The sequence below is a fragment of the Manis javanica genome, chromosome 13, assembly GCF_040802235.1.
Source record: "Manis javanica isolate MJ-LG chromosome 13, MJ_LKY, whole genome shotgun sequence".
NCBI lineage: Eukaryota > Metazoa > Chordata > Mammalia > Pholidota > Manidae > Manis > Manis javanica.
Genome location: NC_133168.1, coordinates 27181401 through 27207494, shown reverse-complemented (window position 1 = coordinate 27207494; position 26094 = coordinate 27181401). Strand labels below are relative to the sequence as shown.

Here is a 26094-nt window from a genome sequence, read left to right as displayed (position 1 = left end):
CATGGGCCAACGGCCTGGGGCCACAATCTGACAAGGAGGGTGAGCCTATGGACACCACGCCACCCCCGTGGGCCGCAGTCCCAGGGCCGGACTCTGACAAGGAGGGTGTGCTTATGGACACCACGCCGCCCCCGTGGGCCGCTGTCCCGGGGCCGGACCCTGACACGGACGGCCAGCCTATGGACACCACGCCGCCCCCGTGGGCCGCAGTCCAGGGGCCAGACTCTGACACGGAGGGCGAGCCTATAGACACCATGCCACCACTGTGGGCCGCAGTCCCGGGGCTGGACTCTGACATGGACGGTGAGCCTATAGACACCATGCCACCACTGTGGGCCGCAGTCCCGGGGCCGGACTCTGACACGGACGGTGAGCCTATGGACACCATGCCGCCCCCGTGGGCCGCGGTTCCGCTGCCGGACTCTGATACGGAGGGCGAGCCTATGGACACCACGCCGCCCCCGTGGGCCGCGGTTCCGCTGCCGGACTCTGATACGGAGGGCGAGCATATGGACACCATGCCGCCCCCGTGGTCCGCGGTTCCGCTACCGGACTCTGATACGGAGGGCGAGCCTATGGACACCATGCCGCCCCCGTGGGCGGCGGTTCCGCTTCCGGGCTCTGATACGGAGGGTGAGCCTATGGACACCACGCCGCCGCTGTGGGCCGCCGCCCTGGGCTCGGACCCGGACACGGAGGGCGAGCCTATGGACACCACGCCGCCCCCGTGGGCCGCCAGCCTGGGACCGGACTCTGACCTGGACGGTGAGCCTATGGACACCACGGCGCCCTTGCGGGCCGTCTTCCGGTCCCCACGGGCTCGATGCCACACGTGGCACAACCGCCGGACTCAGCCCTACCCCCGACGACGGTGACGCGCTGCACATGCCGCCACCCTTGCGGCAGTCTGCCGGTCTCCCCCAGCCCCGTACGAGGCCCATGTCCTTTTGTCGGGGCTTCCTATCCTCCCTGCTATCCATTAAAGAAAGTCTTTCCCTGTTCTTGCTAATATGCCTCTGGCTGTCTTTACTCTTTCACTCTGCTACAGAGGAAGAACTCACATACACGAGTGATAATGTTTTGAGCCACACCTAACAATGTAACATGCCCCATGCCCCAGTGACTGGGATGTGGAAGTAGCCGCGTTTTATGACTGTGCGTGCTCAACGCGAGGTCTGCGTGCTGCGCGTTTAAGGGATAACAGCCAAGGGGGAGGCAAGTCCAGAGGAGGGAGACCGGGTTGGCTAACGAGGCCCCTTCCCTCTTCTCTGACGCTGCTCTGAGCTCGCCGCAGGCTAGGGAATCCCTGCTGTGACACAGAAAACCACTCTCTTCATTTTGGTTTTTAAACATGTTTAATTCTATGTGTCTGTGTGTGTGTGTGTGTGTACCGCTGCCCCTGTCGGTCTAAAAGTAACAAAGAAATGCACGATAGAGCGAACAACTCGCAGTGACCAGAAGGAGTAAGCTTTTCCACTAGCCTCTGGGGATATAGATATCCCAAGGGTTTCTATGCAATTGTAGAAAGATTTTGCTGGGAATGTCGCTGGGACCACTCTGAACCATCACGTTAGTTAAGGCAATCAGCCTTAACTAGGCGAGCAGCAAACAGCACCCACGGTGCGTCTCCTACGTATAAGGCCAAGGGGTACAGGCTTTAATTCTACTACCTCACTTCATCTCACCATGACTGACGTGGGGTGACCTTACGCACCACCTTCATACAGGAGCAAAAAGTTACTTCAGAATCACTTCCCTGAACGGAAAACAAATAAATGCAAGGACATAAACATTCCTACAATTCCTGCCACCGCCACCCAACTCTTTATGCTCAGCACCCTTCCCATACGAACAGAAAACATAGCTCTAAATGCTACTATTCCATTTCAGATAGACCTCACTCACATCTAAATGCCTAAATGCACTGAAACTCCACCTCCACCTTGACAACAGAGGGGAGCAGTTTCCCCGCGAGCTAGCTGGCCTGCCACCTCAGCAAGCCCACGGGCCACTAGCCCACACCAGCCCCGCGTGTCCCCAAAAAGGCGGCTCACTGAACCTGTGACTACACATGCTCTCTGGAGATGGGCAGGCAGCCAAGCAGGGCCACCGAGGTGACATCGGCGCGCAGGCACAAAGACCTACTACTGGGCGGGCACCTGCCTCGGCCCCAGCAGGCCAGCCGGGGTGCTCCCTGTGTGGGGCCTCAGATCTGCCCCGCAGCTCATGCAGCCGCCCCGGCAGGGCCAGCCCCAGGGCAGAGCACCCGGACGGCCCCAGCCCGCACTGGTCAGAGTCCAGCCGGCCATCTACACCCAGAGGACTCGGGCCACCTACCCAGGTGTTCCAACCCATGGCCACTCCTCTCAAGACCCAAAGACATGGCTAACTCACAGAAACAAACACAAGGAATCAAGAATGAGAAGGAGACAGAGGAATGACTGTGCGCCTAGTGACGGTAAGTTCACAAAAATGGACAAAATAGATAGATAGATAGATAGATAGATAGATGATAGATAGATAGATAGATAGATAGATAGGCAGATACATTAGATAGATGGATAGATTAGATTAGATTGATAGACTGATAGATAAGATAGCGATTACATAGATCACATAGATACATATAGAGAGATTAGAATAGGCAGACAGATTAGATAGATGATACATGATAGATCAGGTGGACAGATTAGACAGACACCTATAGATACACATAGATAGATGACAGGTAGATAGATTGATAAGATGATAGACTAGATAGACGATATAGATACATATAGATTAGATAGACACATTGATATAGATACATATAGATGACAGATAACAGACAGATAGGTGATAGATTAGTTTGGATAGATAGACACATAGATGACAGTAGATAGATGAGAGTGGAGAGATCAGACAGATAAGTTAGATAGATAGATAGACAGACAGACAGACAGACAGACAGACAGGAAAGCAGAATACTAAACAAAGCTATCGCTCATAACCAGGAGAGCAAGGATGAAAAAGCACAGAGAAGAACTATGAGCAAAAAGAAGAGAGATCAAGTTGAAGAAGTGCAATAAGGACACAGCTATCAATTATCACAGTAAAGGGAAAGACTTTAAATGCTCCAAACAAAAGACACAGGGTTGACTGAATGGATGAAAACTCACGACCGCCTACGTGCTCCCTTACAGGAGGCTCACTGAAGATCCAGATCCAAGCACACAGACAAACTACAAGTTGAAGGGGTGGGAAAAGATAGCCTACACAAGTGAAACTGAAAAAGAAAAAAAAAAATTAAAGATGGCTTGGTGGGATTAAAGACGGCAGTGTGAGAGGGGAGGCAGAAACCTCCTCCGAAGACCACATACATACATACAATGTGGAAATATTAACAACTACACCAGATCCTGGAAGAGAAGCAGGAGAGAAGGCTGCCGCGGCAAGCCGTCACCTCAAGGTGAAGGGTGACGTACCAAAGCCGTGATCCAGAGGGACCCGGCAGGCCCTTCCCGCACCCGAGCTCACCGGAGGGAGGAAGAGAAATGGAAACGGGGAGGCGGGTGGAGGCCTAGGACTGCTGAACACCCAGCCCTGGAGATCTGCTCTGGGAGCATGAACCTACCTTACATGATGCTCTGGAGGATCGGTGGGGTTGGAAAGCAAAGACAGGCGGAGTACGTGGAGAGACTTGAGATTCCTGCCACTTGCGGAACACAGGGATCCACATCCGGCTGCTGTGGGATGAAAGAGAGGCGGGCAGTCTGAGAGACCTCCTAACGGCGGGAGAGCTGCTAAAGGGGCAAGGATTGCACAGAGAGCTTGCCGCTCAGGAGAAAGCACAGGTGCGCAAAACTGTCCGGGTGCAGTCTGCCCAGCAGGTGGGGGAACTTTTAGGAGCTCCGGGCGCTCCACCCCCCTGGCTGCCTACGCAGCTCCAAGGACCCCCACTGTGATGTGACTGATACACAGCATGGCCTGCTGCACCTTCCTCCCCCGCCAGCACCGGCTCGCAAACCGGCTGCCCCCTCCATCGCGCCAGGCCAGCGACAGGACGGCCCCACCTATGGCAGCTACGGGTGCAAAGCACAGAGGCTTCTCCCTGCGTGCTCCGCAAACTGGCCCTGGCGCTGGAGATGGGCACTGTGGCCGGGAAGCACGAATGACCTCTTTCCTCCCGTGGGCACTAGTGCCGCTCCCGTGACCCCTGCCTGCCATCACCATAAGGGCTGAGCGGCTCCAGAGAGAAAAGCTTCTGGGCGCTACAGGGCGCCACCTACAAATACGAAACGTCAAAAGTCAAAGGAACCTAGTAACTGCACTCGATTAATCTTTGTGAAAGGGATCTCAACATAAAAATCAGAAACATGCTCACAGAGCTCCAGCAAAAAGTTGCCCCTGCCTCATGGGGATAATTCTCTCTCTCTCTCTGTCTGTCTGTCTCTCTCTCTCTCTCTCTCTCTCTCTCTATGTCCCTCTGTCTGTCTCTCTACCAGGAGCACTTTGGAGGCCTTGTTCTGAGAGGGACGCTGGGACAGCCCAGCAGGAACGGGCAGAGCTCTCAGATGCACCCCGGCTAGTGCCAGGGCAGCCCCACACGGGGTCTGACCGAACTGCAACGGGGGCACGCCGCACATGTAACTCCGCAGGAAATAACAGTGCCGCACGCCAGCCTTCCCATTAGTGGCTAGTGGCTAGGTGACTCCACCGATAACCACCAGGTGATGTCCACATCCCGGGCCTTACCTCCGTGGCAACCTTTTTTCCCTGTAGAACCTTGAAAGCAGCACATGGAAAGATACTACCAGTCTCCACCATCTCACCTCTCAGTTCAGGCTCGAGGTTCCTGTATCACATCTTCTTCTCTTCATTCCAGTTTTCTTGGCAGGTTGGTGTTCTGAGGAAAAAAAAAAAAAAAAATTGACTCAGAACTGGAATGAAATGGCAGGGGGTATAAGATTCTGTTTAAACACCATCAGTAAAACAAAGACATCCGACAGTATGGGAGGATAGATTCATAGATGGCATATCCGAGAGGGGGATGACATCTAAAATACATATTAAGTGCCCACGCACCTCCACACACAAAAAAGCAAATAACCCGATCAAAAAATGGGCAGAGGATCTGAACAGACACTTCTCCAAAGCACAAATTCACGTGGCCAACAAGCACATGAGAAGATGCTCCACATCGCTAATCATCAGAGACATGCAAATTAAAACCACCATGAGATATCACCTCACACCAGTCAGGATGGCCACCATCGGGAAGACACACAACAACAGACGGTGGCGAGGATGTGGAGAAAGGGGAACCCTCCGGCACTGCTGGTGGGAATGTAAATCTCAGTTCAACCATTGTGGAAAGCAGTATGGAGGTTCCTCAAAAAACAAAAAAGTACAAGTACCATTTGACCCAGGAATTCCACTCCCAGCAATTTACCCTAAGAATGCAGGAGCCTAGGTTGAAAAAGACATATGCACCCCTATGTCTATCGCAGCGCTATGTACAATAGCCAAGGAATGGAAGCAACCTGAGTGTCCGTCAGTAGACGAATGGATAAAGAAGAGGTGGTACATATGCACAATGGATTATCATTCAGCCGTAAGAAGAAAACTAATCCTACCGTGTGCAACAACACGGATGGGGCTAGAGGGGATTATGCTCAGTGAAATGAGCAGGATGGAGAAAGACAAGCATCAGATGATTTCACTCATCTGTGGAGTAAAAGAACAAAGCAGAAACTGAAGGAACAAAACAGCAGCAGACTCACAGAGCCCAAGAGTGCACTAACAGTTACCAAAGGGAAAGGGACTGGGGAGGATGGGAGGGGAGGGAGGGATAAGTAGGAAAAAGGGGCATTACGGCTCGCACACATAATGTAGGGGGTGGGGCGGCGGGGGTGCCGGGGCCCGGGGAAGGCGGTGTAACACAGAGAAGACAAGCAGGGATTCTACAGCGTCTTACGACGCCGATGGACAGTGACTGTCATGGGGTATAGGGTGGGGGGGCTTGATAAGATAAATGGGAGGGGGAGTCTAGTAACCATGCTGCTCATGTAATTGCACATTCACGGTCACAGACACACAGAAATCACAACGAGATATCACCTCACACCAGTCGGAATGGCTAGTACCAAAAGGAAAAAAAAAGACAAAAAGAAATAACAAGCGTTGATGAGGAAGTGGACAAAGGGAACCCTCGTGCACTGCTGGTGACCATGTAAATTGGTGCAGCTACTACGGGAAACAGTGTGCAGGTTCCTAAAAACATCCATAGCGGTATCATGTGACCCAGCGTTCTTTTTCATACACAGCACTGGAAGTCCCTTCAGGATACCGGACCTGTTTCCAATGCATACAACACCAAGCAATTCTCCAACAGCAGCAGGGTTTCTGAGAACTCAACTCTGAGGATATCTGCCTGGGTGCAGCACCAGATTCCCCAGGGTAAGGTTTCTATCCTCAAGACTGCCCTCCACCCCAACTCCAGAGCCCGGTTGCCAGGCCCATGCAATTAGCTCGTGCTTGCCACCTACATACAGGCTAGGATTGGAAGTTCCAACGACCTCCCCCTTAGGTCTGCCCAAGTTGCTAGGGTGCCTCAGCAGCTCAGGAAAAACACGTTTACCAGTTTAACAAAGAGTATCATAAAGGACAGAACAGCGCGTGCGCACGCACACACACACACACACACACACGGCAAGGTCCCAAGTAAAGGAGCTTCTATCCTCCCGGGACTTGGGGCCTGGCATGGTGGCATGTGCAGACAACCTGGTTCCCCAAGCATGGAAGCTCTGACGGAGAAGCAGGAGATGAGAGAGAGAGATGTGCTCTCTTCTCATAGGGTTTTTGTGTGGGCTTCACTGCAGGGCCATGACTGACTAAATCGCTGGCCATTGCTGATTCAACCTGCAGACCTCATCCCTTTCCTCTTCCTTTCCTGGGGGCTGGGGGCTGAAAGTCCCCCCCCCCTCTAACCACAAGCCTGGTGCCCCTGGCAACCAGCCTCTACCCTGGGCTAGGGCCCCAAAGCCTCTGTGTTAACCTAACAAGACACCCATTGGACAGTTACGGCTCAGAAGGATTCTCCGGAAATGCGGATGAGGAGCAAAAATACCTAGGAAATGAACAAAATATTAGCAAACCAAATTCAAAAATACGTCAAGAGGATCAAATACCATGATCAAGTGGGATTCATCCCAGGGATGCAAGGATGGTAACAACATTCGAAAACCCATCCACACCATCCACCGCATAAACACAAAGAGAGACCAAAACCACATGATCATCTCCACAGATGCTGAAGAAGCATTCGACAAAATTCAACATCCATTCACGATAAAAACCCTCAACAAAATGGGTATACAGGGCAAGTACCTCAACGTAACAAAGGCCACACATGATAAACCCACAGCCAACATCATACTGAACAGCGAGAGGCTGGAAGCTGTTCCTCTGAGATGGGGAACAAGACAGGGATGCCCACTCTCCCCACTGTTATTCAACATAGTACTGGAGGTCCTAGCCACGGCAGTTAGACGAAACAAAGAAATACAAGGAATCCAAACTGGTAAAGAAGAAGCTAAGCGGTCACTATCTGCAGATGACATGATACTGTACATAAAAAAACCCTAAAGACTCCACTCCAAAACTGCTAGAACTGATATCGGAATACAGCAGAGTTGCAGGATACAAAATCAACACGCAGAAATCTGTGGCTTACCTACACACTAACAATGAACCAATAGAAAGGGAAATCAGGAAAACAGTTCCATTCCCAATTGCATCAAAAAGAATGAAATACCTGCGAATAAACCTAACCAGGGAAGCGAAAGACCTATACCCTGAACACTGTAAGACACTCTTTGAGAGAAATTCAAGAGGACACTAACGAATGGAAACTCATCCCACGCTCTTAGCTAGGAAGAATTAAGATCGTCAAAATGGCCATCCTGCCCAAAGCAATCTACAGATTGGGTGCAGTCCCTGTCAAATTACCAACAGCATTCTTCCGCAAACTGGAACAAACAGTTCCAAAATTCATATGGAAACACCACAGATCCCGAATAGCCAAAGCAACCCTGAGAAGGAAGAAGAAAGTGTGTCTGTGTGTGTGTTGGGTGGGCGCGGTGTCTCGCTCCCCAACATCAAGCTCTACTACAAAGCCACAGTCATCAAGACAGTTTGCTACTGGCACTAGAACAGAGCCACAGACCGCCGGAACAGAATAGAGACTCCAGACATTAACCCAAACATATGTGGTCAATTGCTATAATGTAAGGCAGACAGGGACATACAATGGGGAAATGACACTCTCTTCAACAGATGGTGCTGTGCTGGAAAAACTGGACAGCTACACGTAAGAGAATGAAACTGGATCACTGTCTAACCCCACACAGAAAAGTAAATTCGAAATGGATCCAAGACCTGAATGTGACTCATGAAACCATAAAACTCTCAGAGAAAAACATAGGCACAAATCTCCTGGACATAAGCATGAGCGACCTCTTAAAGACCATACCTCCCCGAGCTAGGGAAAACAAAAGCAAACATGAACTGGTGGGACTACATCAAGCTGAAAAGCTTCTGTACAGCAAAGGAAACCATCAATAGAACAAAAAGGTACCCTACAGTATATGCGAGAATACATTCATAAATGACAGATCCAATAAAGGGTCGACATCCAAAATATATAAGGAGCTCACGCACCTCCACACACAAGAAAAGCAAATAATCCGATCAAAAAATCGGCAGAGGATCTGAACAGACACTTCTCCAAAGAAGAAATTCAGGTGGCCAACAGGCACATGTAAAGATGCTCCACATTGCTAATCATCAGAGACACGCAAATTAAAACCACCATGAGACATCACCTCACACCAGTCAGGATGGCAACCATCGGGAAGACACACAACAGCAGACGTTGGCGAGGATGCGGAGAAAGGGGAATCCTCCAACACTGCTGGTGGGAATGTAAATCTCAGTTCAACCACTGTGGAGAGCAGTATGGAGGTTCCTCAAAAAGCTCAAAATGGAAATACCACTTGACCCGGGAATTCCACTCCCAGGAATTTACCCTAAGAATGCAGCAGCCCAGTTTGAAAAAGACAGATGCACCCCTATGTTTGTCGCAGCACTATTTACAATAGCCAAGAAATGGAAGCAGCCTAAGTGTCCATCAGCAGATGAATGGATAAAGAAGACGTGGTACATATTATAAACAATGGAATATCATTCAGCCATAAGAAGAAAAGAAATCCTACCGTTGGCAAAAACACAGGTGGAGCTAGAGGGTATTATTACTATGCTCAGTGAAATTAGCCAGGCGCAGAAAGACAACTGCCAAGTGATTTCACTAATATGTGGAGTATAGGAACAAAGAGAAACTGAAGGAAGGAAACAGCAGCAGAATCACAGAACCCAAGAATGGACTAACAGTTACCAAAGGGAAAGGGAGTGGGGAGGATGGGTGGCAAGGGAGGGATAAAGGTGAGGAAAAAGAAAGGGGGTCTTACGATTATTAGCATGTATAATGTCGTGCGGGGGGTGGGGGGGTGAGCACAGGGAGGACTGTGCAACACAGAGAAGACAAGTAGTGATTCTACAGCATCTTACTACACCGATGGACAGTGACTGTCACGGGGCTTGTGGGGGGCACTTGGTGAAGCGGGGAGTCTAGAAAACATAATGTTCTTCATATAACTGCAGATTAATTATAAAAATTAATAAATAAATTACTGGGAAGAATGTGGACGTTCATTTCATTACCAGCCTTTCTTTTTATTCAAAACAGTTCATAACAAAAGGCAATTAATTAGTGTATAAGCCTGACCAAAACTCTTAGGAAATTAGCTCTAGTGCCCTGAGACTGGCCCCCTCACTGAAATATAAGATGTGAGAGAAGAAATACTTTTCCCCTAACATCCCAGCAGAACTTTCAAACAGTGAGCTCTGAATACCGACTCCTGGGTTTGGTAACTGCTCTTCGCTCCTGAGGCTGTCAGCCAGTGATCACCTGAGGCCTGGACGAGTGCACCCTGGGCGCAAGCTAGAGGAGGGCACTGGGCATCACAGTTAGCAGAAAAAAGCCAGCAGGCCTGCAAAAACACTGACCTGATTGACTACATGCCATTTCCCTTCTAGACTTTTCCTCAACTAGGTTTATTAAAGCTTGAGAATGTCTTAGATATTAAAAGATAAACATTTTGCACATTGCAACCAAAAGCACAACGCAAAGCCAGCTGCTGCCAAGAGATTAAGTGCAATAAAATGGAATCAGTCCTGAAGTTCCAGAACTGAAACCAATATTAAAGTAAGTATCTCTTTTATCTGGAGGAATCAGTCAGTAACTCTCAGTGACAAGAGAGTTCACAACACTACACAAAATGGAATTAGAAAGGAAATGGATTAGAATCCAGCCCTCAAGCATCTTATTTCAAAATAATGGATGTGTCATTTATAGATCAGGTTTATGAGATTCTTTGGGTAAAAATGAAAAATGCCACGCTCTTGAGACAAAGACAGAGGAAGATAGAGCTCCTGCGTCATAAAAGAGCACAGCAGGCCTCTCCTACTTAATGCCCCTCACGACTGAAGAGACACTGGTGGCAGTCAAGTCCCCGTTGTGCTCCCCTCTGACCCAGCATCATGACCCCTGCCCTCCGCTCTATGAATTTCATTTCCCCACGAGCCTGTTACAAGAGCCACTCCTGGATCAGGACGGCAATCACTCCTGTGCGGCTCGGAGGGTGAATGTTGATGCGTTACTTACCTGTAAAACAATCTGCTATGTGACAGGAGTACGATCACTCATCGGTTACAGAGATGCATTTTAGCCACCACTTTTACACCACAAGAATGCCAACTGCATCTCAGTATTAAAAAGTAAAGGTCAGCACATTTTTTGATAAATGATCAAATAATCAATGTCTTACGCTCATGGGACATCTGTCACCTATTCAGCTCTGCTATTGTGGCAGAAACAGCCATAGACAATGTTATACAAATGGGCATGGCTTTGTTTCAATAAAATCATACTTGCAAAAGCAAGGGAGTGAATGAAGGGTCCTGGGCTTGTCCTGCTGGCCATAGTTTGCCCATCCCTGATCTAAACAACCAAGCACACCTTGAAAGAGAACTATCTCATATGATTGTAAGGTAGTTTCACTTTTTAAAGCCCAATTCAATTCTAGTCTGTATCAGCAAATACACATCGATTACTTATATATGAGAGATGCTTCCCAAAATGAAAACTTTCTATATCTCTGGGGCCCACTGCTCTATTTTCTCATAATGAAAACAGATTTGTAGCCTTTCAGAGATTAAGGATTCCTCTTAGAAACTGATGAAAACTGATAATTGCCAAGAAAGATGCACATTATATGTAGTCCAATTTCAAAGACACCCTGAAATTTGCTGGAGGTGAGGGCACCACATCCAACAACTCCAGATTTCTGTCTCTGTCTTCAGTTAGTTATCTACTGCTGCATCACAACTATCCCAAAACTTGGCAGTGTAAAATAACAAACATATAGTTTCTGTAGGATGGAAATCTGGAAGCAACAGCGGGGTGGCTCTGTTTCAGGGTTTCTTAAGAGGTTGTAGTCAAGATGTCAGCAGGGGCTACAGGCATCTGAAGGCTGGGGCCCCAGCGTCCTCACGTTGGCAGCTGGATTCCTGCCCTGCCCACAGAACAAGTGACCCCAGACACAGGGCAAGAGGAACACACTCAGACTTTTAGGACCTACTTTTAGAATTCACACCGTCACACCCTCATTATTCATTACAAGTGGGTCACTAAATCTAGCACCCCCACACAAAAAAAGACAGGGGAAATTAAGTTCCACCTCTAATGGAGGAATAAAGAATTTATGGACTTATTTTAAAACCATCACACATCTTCAAGTAATCCAATGAGATACCAAGAAAGTACGATTATATTTAATCTGCCTGGAATACCTTGTTTCTGGCACCATGCTTATTAAGTAAATACCTGGAACTGATTCATTAATACAGAGGTAGGCAGGGATAAGATAGTTTTTCATAATAATCCTGTGATTTTGGTAAAAAAAAAATTTTTAGGATTATCTACATAGACTATTTAATCTTCACAAATGAATTAAACTTTATTATAAGATGAAGAAGGGATGATGATTCCTGAGCTGCCCACAGCTTACAAGTAAATCTTTCCTCAAAATTTTGGTTAAGGAAGATCTTAAGTTAAAAAGGATAATTTATTTTGATAAGAAAGATTTATGATTTTGAAAATAAAAAAAGAACAAAGCATAGCAATCCCTAACCAATTAAGATTCATCTTGTAAACTGGCTGAACAAAAACTATCTTCAGGAGAAAATTCCAAAGTTGGGAATTCAGGAAATGCTCAAGGGAAGATAGTTTTTGTTTCTCACCAAGGCTCTGATTACCTATAAAGGTGCCAAGCCTCTGGCGGCAGAGCTGCCAGGTGTAATCAATTCAGTCACAGAGAATTAGAAGTATGCCACACTAGCATTAATTAGTGTCACCTGTAAAAGTCTCATGGGCATCAATAAAAAATTAAGATCTTCAGGTACAAAAACAGCTTTTGAGAATTTTTTATTAAATTTTCTTTTGTTTCAACAGATTTCATTGCAAATATGCACAAGGTTTATATAAATATTCTAAGATATCAAATAAGCCCTCCAACATTTATAGGTCATGTCTCTAAGGTAAAAAAAAAAAGGGGGGGCTGTGATCTGTAATTAGTCTGTCTGTAAAAATATCTGCATTCTTTAGGGAAGGGAAAAACACAGTAGGAGAAACTGAATTTCCCAGTAGAAGTATGAGCTGGCAGCAGGATGACAGCTTTGGGATGGCTGGTTCTCTCTCCAGTTTCTTCCTCCTTATGAGCTATGGCACTGTGGTGAGTAACACTTGGCTCTATGTGCATACTTGCATAACAGATCCAGTAGTTGTAATTCCTCACAGGCCATCTTACTTCTAGGTACAATCCTGGGAACCCAGCACACTGGGCAGAGTCCAATATGAGAGGCTGGTGTGCAGAGTAATGACATTGGACATACTTTGTATTATAAACCATCAAAGGTTATTTCTAGTTTAGTCCTTTACTAAGAACGAACTTTGCCTTTTGGGTATTTTCCATGAAGTCACAAGGTAAAGGTGATGGGCTCTTCAAAATACATAATGCTCAATTTAGATCAGTGCCATTCTTAGACTGTATGTTCTACAACAGTAGGAATTTTGTAGTTTTTATTCACAAATGTGTACCATCAACCTGACACACCATCTACTAGTTGAATGCATGAACAAATAAACTTTCCATCTCACCTGTTTGTCAACCATCATCCAAGTAACCCAATGATGCCAAGAATGTGAGAATATATTTAATCTGTCTAGAATACCTGGTTGTTCCTAGCATCATGCTTATTAAATACCTGGCACTAAGCCCAGGAATGAATGAGTGTGTATGTGTGTGTGTTAGCAAAGTACAATTCATTATTTAAGTAGTTTAAAATATATTAACCTCAGAATTGTAAATAAATGTAAGTTCTTTTATAAAGTCCCTTCCTTTGGTGTATAGGTCCTCTTGGAAATTATCCACATGTGACTCCCTGCAATCTATTCCTCTTCCTGGATGTAACCAAGCTATGCTTGTCATGCACTGACACCTACTGGCAGACATAGAAAATGGCTTCTGTGTGTGTATGTATATATATATATATATATATATATACACACATCCTCTTTATTAAACTCTTTCTTTTCCTTAAACTCGTCTAATAAACTCTATAATATATCTATTGGAAATAAATATCAGTAAATCTCTCTTACTACATTCTACCCACTCCATTGATATACAGGATCTTCTTGTGCAATTTCTCAACAATACATTCTTTGCAACTAGGGTTCCTGTGAAAAGGGTTCTGTGATCATGTAAGATTCATACACTAAGTACTATATGTTCCTCTTAGCAATTCACATTGAACTTCAGAATATTAAGATGCGGAGCAGTATAGCAGTAAAAATACCTGTGTATAATTTCACTGAGCCCACTGGTTCATACATTTGTTTAGTAACAAAAATGATAATAGTAAGCAACAATTACTGCACAGTAATAATTTCATTTAGTGTTATTTGACTATGGCAACTTTTTTCTGCCACAAAAAAACTTATTAATATCTTTTGGAATACATTTTGGGAAGTACATCCTGTAATTTCCCACCTTTGCTCAAGCTGTCACCTCTTCAATTTATTGCTCTCATTATCTTTCTATCCCTTAATTCTCAGATCAAATACTACCTTTTCCACAAAATTCTCCTTAACTAGAATTAATCAGAAAGCCTCCTGTTTGTCTTTATCATAGGACATAGCATGTGTACCTTCTAAACTTTTCATGTAAACATTGAGACTGGGAGTAAATTATGTCTTTTTTATTATATTTTTATCTTCTAGGTCTCCAAACAAAGTATTACAAATGGGAAGCCTAGATGAATGTCTGTTAAACTCAATCTGGGGGTAAGCATTGTACTCATTAAATACTTGAAGGCAAGAGAAAACGAAGCTTTCAGTTTATAAGACAAACTAAACACAATAAAGACCTTGAGATCACACTCTTTAAAATGCTTGTTAAGTATCTCAAAGTCATGGAATTGCAGAATGTTAAGTATACCTATCCCAAAAGATAAGGAGATTAAGGCCCAGAAAGAAGGCTGTTCCTTGGCTTGGCAGTGTAACCAGTTAATGGAAAAGCTGGGACTAGAATCCACATCTAATCCCGATCCCATACTCTTCCCACTGTAAAATGTCAAACATCCTCCTACAACTTCTAAATTCTCCAAATGTTTCAGGTCACCTCAGTATCAAATGTCCTAACATCCAACTATAGATGGGGGAATCATTCCTATGACTGTATTACCTCAGAGTGCTGAAATCCCATGCCAGATAGTATTAAATTTAAGAAATACATTGCTACAATTGCAACATGAACCCCCGGAACAACTTTTTCAATTAGAAGATGGCATGGCCCCTGCAGTCTTGTTCTAGGTTCACTCCCAGAACACATTTACTGAGTTATATGCTAAGCAAAGTAATACTCTGAACATATTTATAAGCATTTGAAGAACTGTTTAGGTAAGAATTTAGCTAAGAACAAGGCATTTCTAAGCAATCTTCCACCCTAAAGTTCTGTATTTTTTTTTTTTTGTAGTTATTTTTAAACACCAACCAAATGGTTTTATCAAAGAGGTAAAAAGCGGCTGGCCAGCCAAACGGATCTGGAGGTTTTACAATGACTTAATCAGCTATCCCCACTGGGAAAAGGGTGGAGTGAATACATAAGCAGCTATTGGAATTAGGTCCAAAGAAACACAGGGAAAGCAAATCGAGTAGACAACTAAAGTGAGAGCTCAATATGAAGAACACTGAAAAAATAAAATTATTTGCAAAGGAGCCCAGCATGTGAGGCAAATGTGGAGAAGAGAGCAAAGGGCTTTGGCCCAAAAAGCATCAAGATGGTTTGAAGCTTTTTGTGAGTGCATGGTAATATGGAAATAAACTAAGATGAGCTTAGGGGCAGACAATTAAGACTGGTGTTTGCAAGCAGGGAAATAAGAATAGATATTGAAATTAGGTGGAGAAGCAGTAGGCAAATTTAGGCTTCACTAATTAGTAAACAGTGGATTAGTTACTCCTACATGGGGGCTTATAGGAAACTTGATACAAATCTGAAGAGCCCAAAAGTGACGCTTAGTAAATAAATCCATATCCGCCACTGTTTTTGCTTCATAGGTAGTGGGTTTTGATGCTAGTCTCTAAATACTGGCAAAAGTAGGACACACAGCAGACATAACCAAAGGTTTTCAAGACAGACCTGTTTTTGAATCCTGAGTTTACTGTACTGTTGCTGTGCCTCACTGGGCAAGGAACCTTAATTTCTATAAATGATGGTAACCATAGCACTCCCTACAGAGGTGTTATAAGGATTCAATGATGTAATGTATTAAAAAGCTGAGCACAAGTCTGGTGCACAATAAAAGCTCAATCAATTATAGTTAATATTATTAGATCATTAAAACCACAATATTTATCCTTGAAGACTTTAAAGGGGGGGTGAGTATACCAAGCTTACAAAAAAGAATACACAGATGCACAAACAAAAAAACCTGACCCCTAAGAAAAAGTGGGAATGGCAGTCTATAGCATCTACATAAACCTATTTGAATCCAGAGACAGTTCTATTCAGAAAACTCAACTATGCCTGAATAAATTTTCAGAGTTAACTTGAACAACTAGCATATAAAACGTCAGCTGTGCCTCTCAATTTCCACCCTTCGGCCTTATTGATTCAGAAACAAACTGCGATAAAATTAGTAATGTTAAGTCGTTTCATCAGTAAAGGTATCACGTTTTATGTTGCTAAAAGGATAAAATGATAGAGATAAGAGACACTAAGAAAGTACATGTTCAAAAACCTAACAACTCATTGGGCCTTAAATTAGTTTCTATATATTTATTTTTACACAATTCCCCAAGAGGTAAGGAATAGTTCATCAACTATGGACAGCAGAAGAAAAATTTTATTGGTGTGCTAATATTCTTACCAACACAAGACTACTTATAAACAAAGATATCAATTTCCATATCAATCCCTTTCTTATAGAAATATTACAAAAATAATACAGATATTGGTTGAAATAGAAAGCTTAGAGTATATAACAGGTAATTATATACTCATAAACACACTGAACTATACATGATCTGCACAGATGAATATTTGAGAAGTTGCCGAATCCCATTCTGATTGCGTATGACAGAGGATATAACAGGCATGGGACAAGGCAGGGCTATGGTGGGTAAATCAGAGCCAGGTTGTAGACAACCTCATGTACTAATCCAAGGAGACAAAGATTTTGGATAAGTGAAAGAAAGCAAGGGAGTGAGAGGACTCGGATGACCAGGCTGGCTGCTGGATGTAGGATGGATTAGAGAGTTTCAACAAGCTGAAGAGAGGCACATAAACTCCTCCTGAAAAATGATGAACACCTGACCTAGGCTGATGTACTAAAAAGAACAGAAAGAATAGATATAAAGGAGACTTTGAAGGTAGACTGGACATAATCTTTTAACTGGTTGGACGTGCGATAAGTGGGAAACAATTAGAGGCCAACTTTAAGATTTGACGGTGGGTGACTGGCTGAACCATGACACCACTGATAGAGGTACAAATAGTAAGCAGGGCATTTCCACCAGGAATGTTAATGAGTTTCTTCTACTCTGAACACACTGACTTTGAGAAGTCAGTGGGATATCTGGCAGAGACAACTTAGAGACAAGATGGAGATGTAAGCAAAGAACTTAAATGAAAGGTAGATCTAGAAATGTAGACTTTGAAGTTTTTTACTCAACAGAAATTATAGAGTTTCTACCATGAGAGCAGAGGAGCTAAGCAAAGGGGAAAAAGAAGTCAGGGAGAACACTGTGTTAGCAGGCAAGAGAAAAAGTGTAAATGGCGAGGAAGAAAGGGAAGAGGTCAGAGAGGCCAGGAGGAAACCGGGAGAATGCCAAGGCCAACACTTTCAGAAAGAAACGGTGAACAGTGGGTGCTATGGACTGAGAAAATGCAAATGATTTGCTCACCAGGGGACCACCTGAAATCATGGGTCAGCAGTTTCATTAAATGGTTGGAGTGAAAGTGTAAGTCGACATGCTGGAAGATCTCTTTAAACATGATACATGAAGCAAAAGCCTTCCAATTCCAATTTTAATTTTGATTGGATCAAACTGTAAACGTCTATATTCCATAAAGCACCATAAACCAAGTTTTAAAATAAGCTACAGGGTGGAAAAATATCAAACAGATTATGTATTACTATTCACAATTTGAAAGAACTCTTAAAGCCAAAACACACACTTGTGCACACACACACTCAGCCACAAGCTTAGGTAGGCAAAGGGATATGAGCAAGCTAATCCCAGAAGAGGAAGCTCAAATGACTTGTAAAGATAAATAAAGATGTTCAACCACACTAAGGAAAAAACTTTTAAAAAACACATAGTTTTATTAGGTTGGTCAAAATTAGTAAACCTCACATCATGAAGTGCTGGAAATAGTAAAAGTGCCAACTAGACTAACCCCTAGGAGAGCAAATGGACAATATCTATTCAAATACAAAAATATCAGCAGTAAGGACCATTCCCATTATCTAGGAAAAAGAACCAGGGCTCCTTTTATGGCTGATTCTAGGGCTTGGGCAGGGAAAATGTGTCTGGAGAACTTTGGAGTATCAGGAAATAAGAAGGTGATCAAAAATTAAAAGTATGGGGGCATGTCAAATGGCCAAAAGCAGGAACAATTTGAGCAAGAAAATGAGTAACAAATTGTAAATAACAAAACTAATAACACAGAGATGAATAATAACCCAAGGTATAAAATACACATGAGTCCCAATTAAAGATGGTGGCGTGAGACGTGAGACAGAAACCTCCTCCCAAAACCACATTTAATATGAAAATATAGTTAATACAGCTAATCCTGAAAAGAGCAACAGGAAAGAAGTCTGCGCCAGACGGCATTCACCTGACGAAAAGAAAATACCTCACGGAACAGGGCAGCAGCCCCTTGCCTGCTACCCCCATACCTCCAGGAGCTGAGCAGCTCCACAGAGGAGAGCTTCTGGGCACTAGAGGGAACCACACACAAAAATGAAACATCAAAGGAACCTGGTTCAAATGAAAATCCCACAAACACCAGAAGGAGGGCCGAGTGAAAATGAACTCATCAAGAAAGAGATTTCAAAATAGAAATCATAAACATGCTTAAGGAGGTACAGAGAAATATTCAAGAACTCTGGGAGGAAGATTCTATTAATAAAGAATACAGTATCTGAAATGAAACATACAATGGAGGGATTTAAAAGCAGATTAGATAAAAGAGATGGTAAATGAGGTAGAAATTAGAGAAGTAGAATACAAAGAAGCTGAGGCACAGAGAGAAAAAAGGATCTCTAGGAATGAAAGAATATTGACAGAACTGTGTGACCAATCCAAACAGAACAATATTCTCATTATAGGGGTACCAGAAGAAGAAGAGAGAGAAAAGGGATAGAAAGTCTCTTTGAGGAGCTAACTGCTGAAAACATTCCCAGTCTGGGGAAGGAGACAGTCTATCCGGCCAGGGAGGTGGCACAGATCTCCCAACACAAGGGACCCAAGGAAGACAGTACCAAAACATATAATAATTAAAATGGCAAAGATCAAGGACAAGGAGAGAGTCTTAAAAGCAACAAGAGAGAGAAAAAAGATCACATACAAAGGAAAACCCATCAGGCTATCATCAGACTTCTCAGCAAAACTTTACAGGCCAGAAGAGAATGCCATGATATATTTAATGCAATGAAACAGAAGGGCCTTGAACCAAGAATATTCTACCTGGCAAGATTATCATTTAAATTCGAAGGAGGGATTAAACAATTTCCAGATAAGCAAAAGCTGAGAGAATTTACCTCCCACAAACAGTCGCTACAGTGTATTTCGGAGGGACTGCTATATATGGAAATGCTCCTAAGGCTAAATAGCTGTCACAAGAGGAAATAAAAACACAGTAAAGAAAGTAGAACAATTAATTACTAAGCAGATGCAAAATCAAATCAACTACCCCCAAAGTCAGTCAAGGGATAGATAAAAGAGTACAAAATATGATACCTAATATGTAAAGAATGGAGGTGGAAGAAAAAGGAGAAAAAAAAAACCTTTAGACTGTGTTTGTGATAGCATACTAAGTGAGTTAAATTAGACTGTTAGATAGTAAGGAAGTTGTCCCTGAACCTTTGGTAACCACAAATCTAAAGCCTGCAATGGCAATAAGTACATACCTACTGATAATCACCCTAAATGTAAATGGACTGAATGTACCAATCAAAAGACACAGAGTCACTGAATGGATAAAAAAAACAAGACCCATCTACCTGCTGCCTACAAGAAACTCACTTCAAACCCAAAGACATACACAGGCTAAAAGTGAAGGGATGGAAAAAGATATTTCATTCAACTAATAGGGAGAAAAAAGCAAGAGCTGCAGTATTTGTATCAGACAAAATAGACTTCAAAACAAAAAAAGTCACAGGAGACAAAGAAGGACATTACATAAGGAAAAAGGGGTCAGTCCAAGAGGACATAATCATTATAAATATCTACTCACCCAACACAGGAGCACCTACATACGTGAAACAAATATTAACAGAATTAATGGGGGAAATAGAAAGCAATGCATTCATTTTAGGAGACTTCAACATATCACTCACTCCAAAGGACACAACAATCAGACAGAAAATAAGTACAGAGACACAGGCATTGAACAACAGATTAGAATAGATGCACCTAACAGACATCTATAGAACACTCCACCCAAAAGCAGCAGGATACATATTGTTCTCAAATACCCATGAAACATTTTCAAGAATAGATTATATAGTAGGCCACAAAGAGCCTCAGTAAATTCAAAAAGATTGAAATTGTACCAACAAGCTTTTCAGACCACCAAGGCATGAAACTAGAAATAAATTACGCAAAGAAAATGAAAAAGTGCACAAACACATGGAGGCTTAACAACATGCTCCTAAATAACCAATGGATCAATGACCAAATAAAAACAGAGATCAAGCAATATATGGAGACAAATGAAAACAATAGTTCAACAATGCAAAAAAATCTGTGGGATGCAGTGAAGGCCGTGCTAAGAGGGAAATATATTGCAATACAGGCGTACCTCAGGAAAGAAGAACAATCCCATATGAACAATCTAAACTCACAATTAACAAAACTAGAAAAAGAAGAACAAATGAGGCCCAAAGTCAGTAGAAGGAGGGACATAATTAAAGATTAGAGCAGAAATAAATAAAATCGAGAAGAATAAAACAATTGAAAGAATCAAGGAAAGCAGGAGCTGGTTCTCTGAGAAAATAAAACAAAACAGATAAACCCCTAGCCAGACTTACCGAGAAAAAAAGAAAGTCTAAATACATAAACAGAACCAGAAATGAGAAAGGAAAATCATTTTGCATACCACAGAAACACAAAGAATTATTAGAGAATATTATGAAAATGTATATGCTAACTGGATAACCTAGAAGAAATGGACAACTTTCTAGAAATACACAACCTTCCAACACTGACCCAAGAAGAAACAGAAAATCTGAACAAATCACTAGCAACCAATTTAAATTGGCAATCAAAAACTACCTAAGAACAAAATCCCTGCACCAGATGGCTTCACCACTGAATTTTGTCAAACATTTAGTGAAGAACTAATACCCATCCTCCTTAAAGTTTTCCAAAGTAGAGGAGGGAATATTTCCAAACTCATTCTATGAGGTCAGCATCACTCTAATGCCAAAACCAGGCAAAGATACCATAAAAAAAGAAAATTACAGACCACTATCCCTGATGAACATAGATGTAAACATATTCATCAAAAAATAATAGCAAATCAAATTAAAAAATACATCAAAAACATCATCCACCATGATTCAAGTAGGATTTATTTCAGGGATGCAAGGATGGTACAACATTCAAAAATCCATCAACATCACCCACCACATCAACAAAAAGGACAAAAACCACCTGATCATCTCCATAGATGCTGAAAAGGCATTCGACACAATTCAACATCTGTTCATGTAAAAACTCTCAAAAAATGGGTATAGAGGGCAAGAACCTCAACATAATAAAGGCCATATGTGAAAAACCCACAGCCAACTTCATACTTAACAGTAAGAAGCTGAAAGCTCTTCCCCTAAGATTGGGAACAAGACAAGGATGCCCACTCTACCCACTTTTATTCAACATAGTTCTGGAGGTCCTAGCCACAGCAATCAGACAACACAAAGAAATGAGGCATCCAGATTGGTAAGGAAGAAGTTTAACTGTCCCTGTTTGCAGATGACATGATATTGTGCATAAAAAACCCTAAAAAATCCACCCCAAAACTACTAGAACTAATATCTGAGTTCAGCAAAGTTGCAGGATACAAAATACAAAGAAATCTGTTGTATTCCTATATGCTAACTATGAACTAGCAGAAAGAGAAATCAGGAAAACAATTCCATTTACAATTGCATCTAAAAGAGCAAAATACCTAGGAATAAACCTAACCAAGGAAGTGAAAGACCTATACCCTGAAAACTATAAGACACTCTTAAGAGAAATTAAAGAGGACACTAACAAATGGAAATTCATCCCATGCTCCTGGGTAGGAAGAACTAATATTGTCAAAATGGCCATCCTGCCCAAAGCAATAAACAGATTCAATACAAATCCCTATCAAAATACCAACAGCATTCTTCAACGAACTAGAACAAATAGTTCTAAAATTCATATGGAACCACAAAAGACCCCGAATAGCCAAAGCAATCCTGAGAAGGAAGAATAAAGTCGGGGGGATCTCGCTTCCCAACTTCAAGTTCTACTACAAAGCCACAGTAATCAAGACAATTTGGTACTGGCACAAGAACAGACCCATAGATCAATGGAACAGAACAGAGAGCCCAGATATGAACACAAGCATACATGGTCAATTGATATATGATAAAGGAGCCATGGATATACAATGTGGAAAACAACAGCCTCTTCAACAACTGGTGTTGGCAAATCTGGACAGGTACATGTAAGAGAATGAAAGCGGATTACTGTCTAACTCCATATACAAACGTAAACTTGAAATGGATCAAAGACCTGAATGTAAGTCATGAAACCATAAAACTCTTAGAAGAAAACATAGGCAAAAATCTCTTGAATATAAACATGAGCAACTTTTTCCTGAGCACATCTCCTCAGGCAAGGGAAACAAAAGCAAAAATGAACAAATGGAACTACATCAAACTAAAAATCTTCTGTACAGCAAAGGACACCATCAGCAGAACAAAAGGCATTTGTAAATGACGTATCCAGCAAGGGGTTAACATCCAAAATATATAAAGAACTCACACACTTCAACACCCAAAAAGCAAATAACCTGATTAAAAAATGGGCAGTGGATATAAACAGACACTTCTCCAAAGAAGAAATTCAGGTAGCCAACAGGCACATGAAAAGATGCTCCATCACTAATCATCAGGGAAATGCCAATTAAAACCACAATGAGATATCACCTCACAACAGTTAGGATGGCCACCATCCAAAAGACAAACAACAACAAATGGTGGTAAGCATGTACAGAAAAGGGAACCCTCCTACACTTCTGGTGGGAATGTAGTTAAGTTCAACAATTGAGGTTCCTTAAAATATATGGGGTTCCTTAAAAAACTAAAAATAAAAGTACCATTTGATCCAGGGATTCCACTACTAGGAAATTACCCTAAGAAAACAGGATCACAGATTCAAAAAGACATCTCCACCCCTGTTTATTACAGCACTATTTACAACAGCCAAGAAATGGAAACAACCTAAGCGTCCATCAGTAGATGTACGGATGAAGAAGTTGTGGTACATATACACAATGGCATATTACTCATCCAAAAGAAGAAAATAAATCTTACCATTTGCAACATGGATGGAGCCAGAGGGCATTATGCTCACTGAAATAAGCCTGGCAGAGAAAGAGAAGTACCAAATGATTTCACTCATCTATGGAGTATAACAACAAAGCAAAAACTGAAGGAACAAAACAGCAGCAGACTCACTGAACCCAAGAATGGACTAGCCAAAGGCAAAGTGATTGGGGAGGTTGGGTGGGAAGGAAGGGATAAAGGAATTAAGGGGTACTATGATTAGTGCACATAATATGCAGGGGCACAGGGAAGGCAGTATAGCACAGAGAAGACACATAGTGACTCTACAGCATCTTACTATGCTGATGGACAGTGACGATAATGGGGTATGTTGTGGGAACTTGATAATAGGGGGAATGTAGTAACCACAATGTTGCTCATGTGAAAACTGAGCATAAGATTGTATATCAATGGTATCTTAATAATAATAATAAAAAAAGATGTGGTACACACACAGAATGGAATTATTCAACCATTAGAAGAAAAGCAGACATATCATTTGCAACAACATGGATGGAGTTAGAGGGCATTATGCTCAGTGAAATATGCCAGGAGGAGAAAGACAAGTACCAAATGATTTCTCTCATTTGTGGAGTATAATAACAAAGCAAAAACTGAAAGAACAAAACAGCAGCAGACTCACAGACTCCAAGAAGGGACTAGCAGTTTCCAAAGGGAAAGGGGATGGGGAGGGTCAGTGGGAACGGAGTGAGAAAGGGATAAAGGAGTATTCTGATGGGCACATGTAATGTAGGAAGGGCACGCAGAAGGCAGTATAGCACAGAGAAGACAAGTAGTGACTCTATAAACATCTTACTACACTGATGGACAGTGACTGTAATGAGGTATGTAGGTGAGTGAATTTAGTGACCATAACACTGCTCATGTGAAACCTTCGTAAGACTGTGTATCAATGATATTTTAATAATTAAAAAAAAGATACCACCTGACATTCATTAAGATGATGCGGGGGGGGGGGGGGGGGGACGGGGACTGAATTTCCTATAGCCAGGATCCTCACCTGAACCTAAACTACCTGATCATGTAACTGGCCTGCTGCTAGACTACTGCTTCCACACCCTAGGCAATAAGCTATTACTGACTGAGTCACTACATGAAGAGCTCTGCCCAGTGCTCTCGGAGGAGGCAGAGATAAAGCAGGATTACAGACCTGCATACTGTTGGATGCAGATGTAATTCTAGTGCCTGACCTATGGCCAGAACAAGCCAGTAATAATCCGTATTACCCCCAAAAACATTCCATTGTCATTCCTGGGTCTCACTGAATCCACAGCAAATTTGCCCGGGCTGAGACCCACTGGCAAGACAGATGGCTACTATCAAGAACAGAAAATAACAAGCATTGGTGAGTATGTTGAGAAATTAGAACCGTTGCACTGTTGGTGGAAATGTAATATGTTGCCAACTACCACGAAAAACAGTATGGAGGTTCCTCAAAAAATTAAAAATAGAACTACCATTTGATCCAGTTATTTCATTTCTATGTATATATCCAAAAGAATTGAAAGTAACGTCTCAAAGAGATATTTGTGTACCCACATTCAAAGTAGCCCTATTCATAATCCACAAGAGGTGGAAGAAATCCAAATGTCCATTTTATTCATGGTCATGGATAAACAAAATGTGGTATATTCAAGCAATGGGATAGCACTCAGCCTTAAACAGGAAGGCAGTCTTGTCACATGCTGCAACACTGATGAGCCTGAAGGACAGTACGCTAACTGAAAGAAGCCAGTCACAAAAAGACAAATAGTGTGTGATTTTTCTTAAATGAAGTATCTGAAGTAGTCAATGCTGTTAACTGAAATAACTCTTTCCAAAATTCTATGGTGAATATGATTCGAGTTAAGGATCTAACACCCAGTGTGACTATTTGGCGATACGACCTTTAAAAGGAAGTAACTGGGTTGATAAGGTTATAAGAATGGGCTGGGCTCTATTCAGATAGAACTGCTGTGCTTATCAGAAAAGGAAGAGACACTAAGATACCCTGCATTTTCTCTCTGTGCATACAGAGAAGGGATCACGTGAGGACAGTGGGAGGGCTGCTGTCCGCAAGCCAGGAAGAGGCCTCGCCAGAAACCCGTCCTGATGGCACCTGGCTCTTGGACGTCCAGCCTCCAGAACTGTGAGAAAACAAAGTTCTGATGTGTAGGACACCCAGTCTGTGGTATTTTGTTATGGCAGCCTTACATGAGTAACACAGACAAGGTCATAAAAACAGAAAATAAAATGGTGGTTACCAGGCGCTGGGAGAAGAAGGGAAAGGAGAATTGTTTAATGGGTATAGAGTTCCAGATTTGCAAAATGCAAAAGTTCTGGAGATATGTGTCACAGCAATGTAAATATACTTAACATTACTGAGCTGTACACTTAAAAATGGTTAAGGTGGTCAATCTTATGCTTTGTGATTTTTACCACATAAAAAATTAAACAGAGTTTCAATTTTCCTGCTGAAATAAAGGAGTACTAATAATACTATTTTATGCATATGAAATATTTGAATGTGGATGTTCTTATTTCATTAGAAAAAGTAATAATGAT

The 26094-nt window shown here is 42.8% G+C and overlaps 1 protein-coding gene across 4 annotated transcripts in view; it reads right to left on the bottom strand.

Moving 5' to 3' along the window:
- The window catches only part of LOC140845360 (T-box transcription factor TBX18-like), a 74894-nt gene that overhangs the window by 19756 nt on the left and 29044 nt on the right, over positions 1 to 26094 (bottom strand). The window contains exons 1-3 of one of the 4 annotated variants that reach the window (XM_073219367.1): positions 23518 to 23536; positions 4812 to 4885; positions 3614 to 3725 (exon numbers count right to left, since the gene is read on the bottom strand). The exons of 1 other annotated variant lie outside the window; for it this stretch is intronic. In XM_073219367.1, the coding sequence (XP_073075468.1) occupies positions 3614 to 3718 (105 nt within the window). In that variant the 5' untranslated portion in view covers positions 3719 to 3725; positions 4812 to 4885; positions 23518 to 23536. Of the gene's footprint in view, positions 1 to 3613; positions 3726 to 4734; positions 4886 to 23517; positions 23537 to 26094 lie in introns of those variants that run through there. 2 more of the 4 variants (XM_073219366.1, XM_073219368.1) reach the window with 2 other exon arrangements.